The 14,169-nt window shown below is 46.8% G+C and overlaps 5 protein-coding genes across 5 annotated transcripts; 2 read left to right on the top strand and 3 right to left on the bottom strand.

Moving 5' to 3' along the window:
• Window positions 1–59: 59 nt before the first annotated feature.
• N7508_001283 (putative Kelch repeats protein) lies at window positions 60–2,171 on the top strand (the record flags this gene model as incomplete). Its single annotated transcript, XM_058459349.1, has 3 exons — window positions 60–504; window positions 559–704; window positions 756–2,171. 3 exons carry the CDS (start codon window positions 60–62, stop codon window positions 2,169–2,171), a joined length of 2,007 nt encoding a protein of 668 aa, XP_058322881.1.
• A 1,550-nt stretch (window positions 2,172–3,721) lies between these two features.
• On the bottom strand, window positions 3,722–4,177 carry N7508_001282 (LysM peptidoglycan-binding domain-containing protein; the record flags this gene model as incomplete). Its single annotated transcript, XM_058459348.1, has 2 exons — window positions 3,722–4,069; window positions 4,139–4,177. 2 exons carry the CDS (start codon window positions 4,175–4,177, stop codon window positions 3,722–3,724), a joined length of 387 nt encoding a protein of 128 aa, XP_058322880.1.
• Window positions 4,178–8,194: 4,017 nt separating this feature from the next.
• N7508_001281 (pyridoxal phosphate-dependent decarboxylase family protein) lies at window positions 8,195–9,673 on the bottom strand (the record flags this gene model as incomplete). The annotated part of the gene is made up of 1 exon (XM_058459347.1): window positions 8,195–9,673. One exon carries the CDS (start codon window positions 9,671–9,673, stop codon window positions 8,195–8,197), a length of 1,479 nt encoding a protein of 492 aa, XP_058322879.1.
• A 297-nt stretch (window positions 9,674–9,970) lies between these two features.
• On the top strand, window positions 9,971–11,762 carry N7508_001280 (proline iminopeptidase; the record flags this gene model as incomplete). Its single annotated transcript, XM_058459346.1, has 8 exons — window positions 9,971–10,013; window positions 10,074–10,315; window positions 10,389–10,633; window positions 10,704–10,789; window positions 10,844–11,029; window positions 11,083–11,221; window positions 11,284–11,380; window positions 11,451–11,762. 8 exons carry the CDS (start codon window positions 9,971–9,973, stop codon window positions 11,760–11,762), a joined length of 1,350 nt encoding a protein of 449 aa, XP_058322878.1.
• Window positions 11,763–11,992: 230 nt separating this feature from the next.
• N7508_001279 (guanine nucleotide exchange factor MON1) lies at window positions 11,993–14,093 on the bottom strand (the record flags this gene model as incomplete). The annotated part of the gene is made up of 5 exons (XM_058459345.1): window positions 11,993–12,001; window positions 12,062–12,296; window positions 12,360–12,541; window positions 12,598–13,454; window positions 13,505–14,093. 5 exons carry the CDS (start codon window positions 14,091–14,093, stop codon window positions 11,993–11,995), a joined length of 1,872 nt encoding a protein of 623 aa, XP_058322877.1.
• Between the last annotated feature and the right edge of the window lie 76 nt (window positions 14,094–14,169).

Raw genomic sequence — 14,169 nt, 5'->3', positions numbered from 1 at the left:
GGGGAAAAGGGCATAATTTCTGCCCCACGGCGAATTTTCACGGCGTTTGTACATCCAACATGGGCAAAAAGGACAAGAAGTCCGCCGAGCACAAGGCGCGCGTTGCTGCCAAGCAAACAAAGAAAGGCGACAAGAAGGAAAAGAGATCCAAGGCCAAGGGCAAAGATGCAGACAGCGATGCCGAAGACGCTGATCTTGATGCCATTCTGGCCCAGTACGCCGAGGAACAAGCCAAGTTCTTGAAGGTCACAGAAGTTACCTCTGAGCCTCCTGTTCCTCGGTCTTCTTCAACGGTGCTGGCATCGCCGTCTAACCGGAATGAGATTATGCTTTTTGGTGGAGAATTCTTCGACGGCACGCATGCCTCATTCTTTAACAACCTTTTCGTCTATTTGATTGATCGTGGCGAGTGGAGGGAGGTGAATAGTCCCAACAGCCCCCTTCCTCGCAGTGGACATGCATGGTGTCGTGGTGGAAACACCGGAGGTATCTATATGTTCGGAGGTATGCTTCCCCCAATATATCGGAAGATGTTGTCTGTAATCTGACTTGAAACAGGAGAGTTCTCGTCCCCTAAACAGGGTACTTTCTACCACTACAATGATTTCTGGCATCTGGACACTGCCACCAGAGAATGGACTCGTCTCGAGACCAAGGGCAAAGGTCCCCCTGCTAGGAGTGGTCACCGCATGACCTATTTCAAGGTATGAACCAACCAGAGTCCCGAATGCAATACTTAACTAATACTCCATTAGAATTATATCATTTTGTTCGGTGGATTCCAGGATACTTCCCAACAGACCAAGTACCTGCAGGATCTGTGGATCTATGATTGCCAGCAGTACACCTGGTCCAACCCTACATTGACCACTTCCCAAAAGCCAGACCCACGCTCATCATTCTCACTGCTACCACATGAAACCGGAGCCGTTCTCTATGGCGGTTACTCCCGTGTGAAAGCATCAGCAGGAGGTGGTGGCAAGCAAGGTAAGGGTCCTCAGAAGATGGCTCTCCGGCCTATGGTCCACCAGGATACCTGGTTTTTGAGAGTCACACCGCCCGCACCGGAGGCACCAGCATCAACAGGCCCCGCAATTAGATGGGAGCGACGAAAGAAGCCCGCTAACACGCCCAACCCGCCGCGTGTTGGTACCACCATGGCATACCACAAGGGCCGTGGTATCATGTTCGGTGGTGTGCACGATGTGGAATTGACCGAGGAGGGTATTGATTCCGAATTCTTTGATACCCTCTTCGCATGGAACACCGACCGAAACCGTTTCTTCCCTCTCAGTCTGCGCCGTCCTCGCGCACCTGGCAAGAAGCAGCAGGCGAACCAGGCTGCCAAGACTAAGAACAGGGGTAAGGCTGATGAGGAGGAGCTTTTGGCAAATCTTAAGGCTTTGGAGGCTAAGGTTGGAGTTCGGGGTGATGATGACGAGGACGAGGAATTGTCTACCCCTCAGCCTGAAGAGCCTGTTGAACCGTCCAAGCCTTCAGTTGTTCGCTTTGAAATGCCACATAGGCGTTTCAACGCTCAGTTGGCTGTGCAAGATGATACGCTCTTCATTTTTGGTGGTACATTCGAAAAGGGTGACCGGGAGTTCACCTTCGATGACATGTATTCCATTGACCTGGTCAAGCTGGATGGTGTCAAGGAGATCTTCTACAGGGAGCCAGAGAACTGGAACTTGTTGAAGGAGGAAGACAGTGACGAAGACATGGATGATGAAGAGGACGACGAAGAAATGGATGAAGATGAAGAAAAGGCCGACGAAATGTCTCTTGATGCTTCGCCTGCTCCAGAAGATGCGGCCGCATCTGTCACTAAGGACCTGGAGCAGCTCGAGGTTGAGGAGTCAGAAGAGCCCAATGTCAATGACAGCAGACCTCTGCCTCGTCCATTCGAGAGCTTGCGCGAATTCTTCAGTCGTACATCTGAAGATTGGCAGAATATCATGATGGAAATCGCCAAGGAGAGAGATCAGGCCAGCGAGAAGACGATCAAGGAACTGCGCAAGGCAGCGTTCTCTATGGCCGAAGAGAAATGGTGGGATAGCAGAGAAGAGATCATGGCTCTGGAGGATGAGCAAGAGGCTGCAGGCATTGGTGAGGTTGTCAGCATGTCTGATCGCACTGAGAACGCGGGAGGAGCTGGTCGTCGCCGTTGAGTTCTTTCTTAGAGATATCAAAAAGAATTTATGTGTTTCATGTCCATCATCAAGATCAGTATTCAATATATAGTTATTGTACAAAGTGAAAATAATAGAGCATTGGATAGTCCACGAAAGCTTCTAAAGGAGTATATTGTTTTTGCCTTACTTTGTACTCTCTACTCGCCTCTTTTCTCACCTCTTTTTTGCTCATTTCAAATGCCTCGGGTGAGCCATTCAGATCACATAAACGTGGGAAAGTGAAAGGACCTATGGCCACTGTTGTAGCTACAAGCTACCTACACGCCTTTGAGACACAGTCAAGATTGACGAGGGAAGCAGCATAGGCGGCAGATCTAGAATCTGGTCATCTCGAAAAAGGGGGCGCTCAGAAGAGCAGCCTAGGGGGCAGCAGAGGGGCAACGGACGACTAGGCAAAACGAAGGAGTCCACTATCAAACATACGCCACATCGATCAAAGCATTACGAGCTCAGTGATTTGTGGCTTTAGGCTTTAGGGATGATTCTTTGTTTGTTTATTCCGGTGCAATTCAGAAGGTCTCAATAGATAGCCTAGCTATCGTTTCTCTACTTTGAAGGCTACAAACATTAGCTAGGAGGATTTCGATGTAGGTTATGTTGTAAAAATGGCTCTAGGTTCTTCTATAAAACTCTCCCTTCCCTTTTCTAGCATTCCGGCTCTCGACTAGCTTATATCTATGAAAGATTCCTCTGGATCTATTGTACTTCTAGAAACTTGGGATCTATAGAAGACTTTTCTAGTGGTGAGATTCACGGCCGAAAGCACTAGAATAATCTTCACTATAAACCAATCGCTAGGCCATATATAGGTCGTGCTTATTATACACTTTCGTAGCCTAAATTATATTGCTACTAACTAGTTAGTTAGTTATATAACTAGATTGATCGAAAGATAAAAAGCACCTCAGTCAATAGAACCGCAAAAACGAAATCAAGCAAGCTAGATAGTGATATTTATTTCTGTTTCACGCCACAATTTGGATGACCACAAAATCACGACACACCATAGTTTCACACAACAACTTGTGTCAGTCTGTTGTCGCGCGGCACTATCAGGCTTTGTTTTGCCCTGCTTTTACTAGTGATGCTACCTTCATCCGAATGAATTTTTCTTGAGATACACCACGATTATCCTCACTTTTACTTTTAATCGTCTTGAGCAAAATGGTGTCTTCCGAATGAACTTTTCTTGAGATACACTAAAATTATCCTCATTTTTCTAATTCAGCCGTCTTGAGCAAAACGTCATCGCTCGAACCGGTCTTTCGGACGAAACAGGTCAAGCTTACTACAAACCAAAGTTTTTAGATAATTAGGACGAGGATAGGTAGACATTGTATTATGGGAGCTACCCTGATAATCCTAATGAACTGACGATTGTCATCTACGTTGATGTTCTTATAATTATACCTCGGAACCTAGCTCAGCAAGAGGGGGCGTCTCCAATGTGAACCCGTGGACCTTGGAAGGACTACCTACCCAGGTTGGCTCATCGGGATACCGTAGTTTAAAGCCATTTCAACACACTAAGAAGTATAGTTAGAGGGATTCTCGTAGTCATAGTAGCCTAGAATAGTGCCTGAAGCACTGGGCAACAGCGCTGTTCCGGGAACCACATACCTAGGATCACTCGTGGCGAGAGGAATATTGATATTCACGTAAGTGAAGGTGACGGGCTTGACCGTGGTTGGTAGGACTCCCGCCACCGTGTGATTCGGGTAGCTAGTGATTGAACCAACGGGCTTGATATGGTATGCCTCGTCAAGCTCGAGGTTGGTGCAGTTCGCATCGATTTCTGGGTTGAGGAAATAGAAATCAGTAAGCGAGATAGAATGCGCGAGAGAGACCTTGGCACACTTATCACTATCTTGAACCTACAAGAGCATCAGTAAACAATCGAAGAACCCAGCTTGTGGGAGAAGGAGTTTGACATAACTACTTACCGTATACCACTGGCTACAATTACAGTTGCTGTTATCCATGGCGTTTGTTGGGACTGCTATAAGGCCAGTGGCGACTACAGTCGCCGTGGCATGCGTGCTTAACTTTGATCCACCGGTGGTATGATTCAAATAACTACTTAGAGGGCTATCTATATCACGTCAGAATTTCCATAGGCTCTTTATAATATAGCTAGGGAACAAACAGGATTCGAAGGGATACTCACCTTAAACAGACCTTATATCTAATAAAGAAAGGAGAATTCAGACAGAGGGAGTTGATAATGGGGTTCCAAGAGAAGAACTACGGAAGAGTCACATTTTCGAGGCCACCGATGGCACTATCGTAAGTGTTATTAGCCTGCCAAGTATATGTATTGCACTGCGAGGGGACACAAAGTGTCTGGCTCACCTTCGCCGCAAAATTCTGATAGTAGAGATCTAAATTGTTGGCTTGTAGTAGGAGATATATCGAAACACCTAACGATACTACGGAATTGTAGTTATCTGTTTCTTTGAGCTAGTAGTAGCTTATATAGCTAGGTATAGCGGTACTAGAAGCAATTGCACTAGACGAAATTTTAGTTGCCGTCGCAGTTGCATTAAGTGCGTACGCAGTTAGAGAAGTAAAAAAGTAGCCCGAGGCACTACAGCTCGACGTTAAAGAAGCGAAGTTGTCTCTTATAGCCTCTTTATATCCCAAGGGACAATTTAATTGAGCCTCCAACGCTCCTAGCCAACAATCCGAGCATAAACCATGGACTAGCCAAGACTCGTTGGACCAGGAAAGCAATTGCGGGTCATAGTAATTCCCCGACCTAAAAAGGATGATTCCTAGTCAGAAATCGATAGATATAAGCCAGAATTATCACTCACTCGTCTTTCCGACACGAGACATTATAGGTCAACAGATAATTGTTAGTGATACACGTAGCTAGATAGGCTATATCCTCAACGACGACCACGTCGGTAGTCTCTATATAGGCTGCCTCGATGGTTGCTCTAGCACTCTTCAAAGAGTCATAGCAGGCATAGACACAAAATTTAACGACTTCATCTTTATCCAAAAGAGCGTTGCTATCTCAAAATAGCTTTAGACACGATATAATTGAACTAGGGACTCACTCGGGGGACACAACGGGTAAAAATACCGGACAGGATACATTAGTTGCTAGGGATTCTTTACAATCATCGGTAAGACTAGGATAATTTGTGAATCCCTAAATGCCAGTAGGTTGCTGACCTAGTGCCGTCAAATTTAGCAGGGCCTATAAGGTATTCTATGTCCCACGTATCTTTTGGGTAATATAGAGGTGAAGACACAATCACTACACTCAAAAGAATGAACTGGCGAGACAAATGTAACTACCGGGAGAATAGCTAGTTAAACTGTTCGTAGGGATTAATTCACCTAAGGAGTGAAAAGAAACATAGCATAGCCCGGGTGGCTCTATATACAGAGCAATTATAATCACTCGGTATCTACACAGAGTAATTACCTCGTTAACGTACCGATCTATTTAAGAGTATAGTTCCCTAGAAAGATCCACTTCACACTTCTAATCGGTGGCTTTTTGCACAGGTCTCACACTGCTCTTAAAATTACTGCGGGCCTAAAGGACTGCCGCTTTATTAGACTTGAATACTACCCTATAGGCGAAGATTTGCCGACCGTTTGAGCCCTGCCTAAGTGAGAGCGAGAGGGATTTTTCACAGTATTGGGTTAGCGAGTGGTTTCTACCAAGCTAAGTGGCTTGGCGAGGGAAAAATATCTTAAAGTGGCTTAAGATGGATCGTTCGACCCAATAATATTGGGTAAACACTCTACACTTTCTTTAAACACAACGAATTAAATAATTATAATATTTCCTTTCAACCCTCACATTCCTAAGACAACCAATTGTTCAATCAACAATTGCAAGTTTGCATAGGCCTGGTACTTGCAGACTAGGAAGCTTTCTGGTCTTGAAGTCTGCGGCTGCTTTATTTGGATGGCTTTCGAAACATTGCTCGCGAGGGTTGTCTGGGTCCTAAGATTGACGATAAATTTAGTGTTGTAGGTAATTGCGAAATACTCGAAAACACTGTTGTGGGGGACAAATATCGAGTCAGCGGGAAGTTGGGCAAGGAGCTCTGTCAATTGACAGAAGAGGATCTTGTGGACTCTAATTGATAAGCAAGCCAACACAAATACCGGTGGGCACTCACTCATTCGCAATGATAAGCCTCATCACTAGCAAGCGACATGCGTTGCGGTGACTGCCGATTGAACTAATGACTTAATGGAATCTCAAATTTTGAAATATCTAGACATTATAATCTCGCATGGCTTGCTTGCCCTATACAGGTTGAGGATAAACCAAGGGTCCGAGTAGGAGTAGACCATCATGTGTCTACTGGTCCGGCCCGACCCAGATTTGATCGCCTAGAAATCAAGTCATCCTTCCAGGTTGAAACAATCCCAGGGCTAAGTTTTAGGATGTGTGTCCTGTGCCACCGAGACGCAATTGGGTGTCGTTGATTTGGACTTCAATACCTGCGTGGGCAATCCTCGTCCGACGTCATTGAGACACCTCGCGGAAACTCTTCGACGTCATGTTGGCGCTGAAGGATTTCAATGTAACTTTGGGGCCGACATGCCCTGGCAACCCCAGGCACACCATGATGGGACTATGCAAGTATACACAAGAGGCATATTCTCCCAAGAGATGAGTTCTGCCGAGACAACAGAGGGAAAGTGTAGTAGAATTCAAACAGAAAGGTCGACTTCTATGCTGGATCTATATTGGGTCTGCCGTGTTCAGATTTGTCGTCGGCGACCGGACTCTGGAGCGGCCCCGCCAAGCGCCAAGTAAACCCCCCCAAGCAACCCCCGCCAAGCGCCTGAAGGCGTTCTCCGAGCTTGGCAACATCAGATAGCTATCTTACCATCAGCTTCAACGAGTATCATAACGCCCCCTTCGTACTACCCGCATCCAATGATAAGCGATGTGGAAACCCCTCTTTACATCCCCAACTTATATATTTGGCGGTATCCTGATGAATTGAACGAAATTGCTCATTATCAAAGCAAACCCCAGTCTCCCGCACTCAACTCAACAATCGAAGTTCTTCTCCACGATGACTCTCTTCATCAAGGTTTTTTTTTGCTTCAAAGACGTACATTATTGCGCACCTACTTATCAAGTACGCAGACTACTATCCTTGGTCTCTTGGCCACGACTGTTTTCGCTAGCCCGGTGGTCATGAACGATGATACCCTAGCCAAACGTCAAGGTACTCCGCCCGCAGCTGGATGCCCTGGCGACAATGCAAACGAATGTCAAAAAGCCCTATCATTTCCATGTGGTCCCGGCTGTGCTATGCAAGACTTGGGCTGTCTGCATAACTGTCTGGGAAACGCGGCCATTCAATGCGCAAAATGTGAATTCTAGACTGCATGTTCGCAGTTGCACAGCATTCTGTCATAATAAAGGCTAGAGATGTATGTGACAGCCTGGTCAATATCTCGGATGGGATCGATGTATGTAATTGCGAGGTCTTGGATGCTTGATGCTCTAAAATGGTTCTATTCTCTACTGGTTTATCGTATGCAACGAGAGACAATGAGCACTTAACTCTTCTCAAAGCTTACGCAGACGTGGTTTTTAGTCGAATGTCAGGCAATGAATGCCATAACTGTTTTTCTGTATGTCGAGTTGAACAAAATTCATATTGAGGAGAGGAAGATCTCTTTGTTGTAATCAACAATAGGTACTTAGGAAGGCAGGAAAGAGCTTTGAAAAGTCTATAGTGATGAATTCAATTATCTTGCGCATATATCTGTATTTCTTTTTGAAGGGTTTGGAATGTTCCTGACGGCGTTGATGAGACGACGCCCCTGCTACTAGAACGGTAGCTTAACTTAATTTATTTCAAAGAATGGGCCTGTCAAGGGCCTGCTCTGCCTTTGAGTGATTCACTGTGGGGTCTCACGATCATTTCTTTTGTGGCTTGCGGTATACAGAAGTATACAAAAGTGTACTGAAGCATCAAATTCCGAAAGCAGCCGCCGTGTTCCTATACCTGAGCGACCTTGGCCAACACTTCAGACACTAGAGCAAAGTCTCGCTCCACGTCAACTCGCCAATTTGAGATTGCAATACGGCAAGCAGGGGCGCCATCCCAGCTGGTACCCGAGACAAACATGCGAGAGCTATCGTTGATCTTCTGTGCCAGATTGCGGTTCAGCTCTTCATCGTTGGCTCGGAGTAAAACAGACATGAATGTCTGATCGAGCAATTCAGCCTTTAAGGATGCTTTCGGCAAAGCTGTATATCCAGGATGGTCAAAGACCCAGCCATAGATCTTTCTTGCGAGCGCAATCTGACGACCAAGCATTTCTTGATAACCAGATTTGCCATATGACAAGAGCGAGGCATAGACGGGCAAGGCCCTGAAACGACGAGAGTTTTCCAGCCCAATGTTCAATGGCGAAGGAATAGAAGGGCCATCGGAGTTGCCAGCTGCTAAGTAGGCGGCGTTTGCATTTTGAAAGACTTGCGATGCCACATGTGGATGCCGAGAGAAGAAAAAACCACAATCATAGGGAACGTTGAGAAGCTTGTGGCCGTCACCAGTAATTGAGTCGACCAGTTCTAATCCTTCGCTGCCCTTTTTGATGGTTGCAAATTCAGGACTGTCATCCAGGACTCGGGCAAAGATACCGAATGCACCATCTGCATGAATCCATGCCCCGTACTTGTCACAGAGCTGGCGAATCTGTTTTAAGTCCTCTCCACTTGTCGCAAACCGGCCAGTATTGACCTCTCCGCAGGAAATAGCGACAATGCTCACTTTGTCTGTTCTCGAAAGCTCTTTCTTAAGTTTCTCCATGTCAAAGCGAAGGGGATCATCAGACCGGCAGATGTGCACATTGGAACGGCCAATGCCCAATATACCGGCAGCCTTCACTAGTGAAGAGTGCGGAAGAGTCGACAGCACCTGAATACCACGAAGACCCAGTGAATTCAGAACCTCAAATAAACCATATTCTCCGACACTTTGATTTTCAATGCCCTTCCTCTGCGCTGCTTTCTGCAAAACAAATTCGCGTCCACAGGCTAAGCCAAGGATGTTACTCCCCGTAGCACCCGTAGTGAACGTTCCATTGTGCCAAGCAGAGCGATCCAAACGGAAAAGGTCTAACAGCAGACCAAGCGCATTGTACTCGACATCTGTGACAATTGAGTGATTAGGGAGATGCACCTGAACGTTTTGGTCGTAAGCAGAGACAACATTGTCGGCAAATAGTGCTGCCGGCGTAGTTCCGCCGGTGATGAAGCCATAATAGTTGGCACTGATGCTGCCTCCGTTGAAAGCAGGTACAATCTCATCGAGGATGTGTTGTTGGACAGTCTCAAGGCTGGAGCCCGTGTCCGGGAGTGCTGTTGGGAGAGAAGCTCTTGCTCGCGCTAGGTTCTCTGCGCTGGGAAGAACGCCGGACTCCCATGGCCCCCGGGCGACTTTCCACAGATCTTGTTGCAATTGGCTCTCCATTTTGTAGATATTGAAGGCTTAGAGAGACTGAGGCTGATTTATACAACTGTCGGGATCTCCGTACCCTCGGGATTTGGGAAGGATTCGGCTGGACCTCCTTAAAAAGGCAGTGGATCACCTCTGATCTTATCTGCCTGTAAGCTTGAATATAAGTTACTGCAAGATAGAATAAACCGTTGAGTTGATTGGGCAGCTTGAAGTCGAAGAAGGACGTGTAGGGGAGAAGTGCGAGCGATAGGGCACTCCGCACAACGGTTCGACGGCCCAATTGATTTTAGCCCCATCAACACCGCGATCATGGCCGCGAAACTAATTGATCGTCGATTCCACAATGTCCCAGGTATAAACCCAGTCATTGACAAAGCTTATTGATATCGGAACTAACTCACCCTGACCACAGACAAGCTTCGGGTCGCCGAGCTGTTCTTTGATGTCCCGGTGGACTACAGTAAGCCCGCCGCTGGCCAGCTGCGACTCTTTGCTCGCAGTGTCAGTCAGTTGAACAAGCCCATTGAACCCAAAGAGGAGGACAAAGATAATAATCTCCCTTGGTTGGTTTACCTCCAGGGCGGACCTGGCTTTGGATGTGGTCCCCCGCAATCTTACCCCTGGCTTGAGACGATGCTCAGCAAGGGCTATCAAGTATGTCATGCATTTTGGTTTTGATTTTGGCCTTGATCGTGAGATAAGAATATTAATCTTGAACTATTTCTAGGTTTTGTTTCTAGACCAGCGTGGTACTGGTTTGAGCTCGACTCTTACTGCGGGAACTCTAGCCCGCCAGGGCGACGCTATCAAACAGGCGGAATATCTCAAGAACTTCCGCGCGGACAATATTGTTCGTGATTGTGAAGCTATTCGCAGTGTTTTGACAGCTGAGTACCCGGAAGGAGAGCGTAAATGGAGTATTATAGGGCAAAGCTTTGGTGGCTTTTGCGCTTTGACTTATCTCTCTAAGTTGTATGTATTAGCTTTGCCAATAGCCCTACATTGTGAGCATATCCAGCTAATATTATTACTATGAGTATAGTCCAGGAGGTTTGAGAGAGGCTTTCGTCTGTGGTGGTATTCCTCCGCTTGTGAACGGGCCGGATGCAGTCTACGCAAAGACCTATGGTATGGCCTCTATCTCGGCGACTTTGGTGAAACATAGTACTGACAAATAAACAGAGAAGGTCCAACAGAGAAACGAAGCTTATTACAAGAAGTTCCCCGAGGATGTAGCACGTGTCAAGCAAATCATGCAATACCTATCTTCCAACACTGTTACCTTGCCATCAGGTGTGCTCACACCAGCTCGCTTCCAGCAACTTGGTATCTTGTTTGGATTCCACGGTGGTCTTGATAGCTTGCATGGTAAGTCGTATTCATTTGCCAAGGACTAACAACGAAGCTAACGGTATTCCCAGATATTGTTATTCGAGTTTGCAATGACTTGGAGATTTTTGGCTTCCTTACTCTGCCCACTCTCTCTGTGATTGATAGCAATGGAGGCATGGACAAGAACATTATCTATGCTGTGCTCCATGAATCGATCTATTGCCAAGGGTAAGCAGACTGACTCCCATCTCCCATCATTGGGTGATATGTGACTCTAACACTACGCACAGAAAAGCATCACTCTGGTCCGCAGATAGACTGCGCGCAAGCAACGAAAAGTTCCAGATCAATGATTCTGTGCCCGAGATCTATTTCACAGGCGAGATGGTAAGTCACGCGACTCTCAATCTTTATGCTCATAACATTAGCAAAAGCCTAACATGAATATGTACTATAGGTCTTCAAAGACATGTTTGAGTCATACACAGAGCTCAAGGATGTGAAAGACGCAGCCGATATCCTGGCTGAAACTGAGGACTGGCCTGCTCTCTACGACGAGGCTCAACTGGCAAAGAACGAGGTCCCTGTTTACAGCACAACCTACATGGAAGACATGTACGTGCACTTCGACCATGTGCAAGCCACCGTTGCCAAGGTGCCCAAAATTAAGCAGTTTATCGCCAACAACATGTATCACGATGCGTTGCGGAGCAAGTCGAGTGAGATCATGCGTCAGCTCTTTGCCTTGCGTGAGGACTCGATTGATTAGATTGCGGTACGAAATTTCCATGTTTTTGGAAACAAACAGTGGAGTGATAAAAGGACACAATTTATATACACGAACCATGTACGATGTAACAGCAGCAACGACACATAGAATCGTTATTGCGAAGTAGGAAGACGCCAAATGATGGACAGCGCCGGGTTGGGTATAATAACTCATAGACATGTACAGAGAAAATTGATCTGACCTAACAAGACTTGGATGCGTTATGAATATCAGAAAACCTGGTTATAAATGTCAGTCTTGTCGATGTTAGATTGCGAGCCTAGATAGGATATACATACCGCACCACCAATGATGAAGAGCCTCTCTTCCTCACGCTGCACCCACTGAGCAATCTTACTAGCGCTTTGAGCAAGTGCATTTCGATTCGTATTCGGTTCGGCAATACAATACAGCTCGAAGACCGGGGTCACCCAACCGAAAGAGCTCACAGACCGTGAAACACAGTGGTGAACTTTGACATGGGTGTTCTTGGCGTGGATGCTTGCATGTAGGTTATTGTACATTGACATCAGTCTGTGATCACGGTTAGTACAAATTGTCCCGATAGTATTATTGTTAAGAAACTGTATGACTTACCTTCGTCGCCGAGTCAATGATGAGAATTCAGATGAGTAGGAAGACATCGTGAACTGTACGTTGGCACGAGACTTGTATAAGAAATGATGGAGAACAGTTCCAGGAACTATATCCGTAGTAGCGGGCCGGCCATTGTCAATTGCTGTCTTGATCTCCTTTAGACTGCCAATTTTCTCCATTTGCTGCCACACAATTAGCATTTAAAACGGCATTCAAACTTTGTCCAGGGTTTACTTACGTCCACAAGGGCATCACGCATTCCTTGCATTTCAAAAAACGCTTCTTTGTCGGGACTGATGAGGACAATGGCAACAGATTCATCCTTGGTGATTTCTGCGCTGTTCTGGATATCATCGCGAATATCAAGAAAGCTGACATACATATAGAGATAACCGCTACTGTTGAAGCCCGGTAGGCAGACGGGAATCCAGCTCTCTCCGCCTCCGGCCTTGACACCATCAGCTTCAAAGACCATGTTGAATAATAATTGTAGATCGCCTGGGTGTAAGGAGTGCTTTTTTGGACGAACAACGCTGACGAGTCGTCCTCCAGCCACCACTAAGCCGTATAAGAGACTGTTGGCCTTTGTTTTTAGAAGCGCGTTGCTGATGGTTTGGCGGTGTTGCTTGCGAATCTTGAGACATTCCAAAGCAGATAATAATGTAGACGGAGATCCTCGTGTGAAACTGTCCGCTAGGGATGAGAGAAGAGACTCTGAGCCTTGCAGAGGCCGTTTCAAATCGGTAGACGGTCGAACCGAGAAGAGATGGGTAAGTGAAGGTAGTGTCAATGTAGATAGAATCTGCATATATAACGCTTCCAGTTGCAGTTTAAGTTGATTATCGCTTTCCATCATGCGACTGATTGCGACAAGGTGCAAAGACCCTCGAGTCAAGACAACAAACCTGGTGTCGCCAGCAGAGAAGCCTCGTAGATGATCATCTGCATCCTCATAGAAAGATATGATCGTCTGGATGACTCCGACATAGCCGGATATGAGACCACTGTCACCATGTCTTGTCCAAATCGGCTTGCCAGCAGCAGACAGGATCACATAGTGTTTGCGCTTCGCTTTCCATCGTTTAAGAAGCAGCTCTATTACAAATCAGCCACTTGAAAAGATAGAATCATTTTACATTCCATACCTTCATTGTCGCCTTCTTCGTTCAGATCACCAACCGATTCGAATTCGCTCAGAATCCCATCATCGTCTATATCGTCGGCCGCAAATTCGGGGTAATTGAGTAGACCTGTCGCATTCTGCGACTGACCACCAGGTGCTGTAGCAACAAAGTCTGTAAAAAGAGCTTCGACATCCCCATTCTCAGTATTCGGAATAGAACTGCGAATGCTGGCCGAGTCCCCCGCTTCGCTGCCCCGCGAGCTTGCTATCTGGCTGAGACTCGCCCTGGCCCTTGGACCTCGGGGCAAGCCACGGAGAGCCAATGTAGAGTGAGCACTTCCAGCATCTGACGATTGTGTCCCGATATCCATTCGAGAGACAGCCGTTGTTGCCTCCGCTTGTAAGGTTGCCCGAGACGCCGATTCATCGTTGAGTAGACTCAATGTATTGGGCCGTGGGGGTAGAGGCGGTCGCTCGCCCTCTGGGCTTAGACTGCGCCTATCATGACCGGTGTCTTGCGTCTTGGGATTAGAGGCTTGGTCGAATATCTCGACGGGCTCGTGGCCGTCGCTTCTGGGGTCTTGCTGTGACTTCATTCCCGCTGCGGACATGCGCTGTTTCACGCGGTCGCTCGTCGCGGGTCAATATATCAGTAAATGCGCATTGTTAATTTGAAGAATCTGTAGC

The sequence above is a fragment of the Penicillium antarcticum genome (genome assembly GCF_028974205.1).
Source record: "Penicillium antarcticum strain IBT 31339 chromosome Unknown utg000002l_segment0_segment0, whole genome shotgun sequence".
Taxonomy (NCBI): Eukaryota; Fungi; Ascomycota; class Eurotiomycetes; order Eurotiales; family Aspergillaceae; genus Penicillium; species Penicillium antarcticum.
This window is presented reverse-complemented; position numbering and strand designations above follow the sequence as displayed.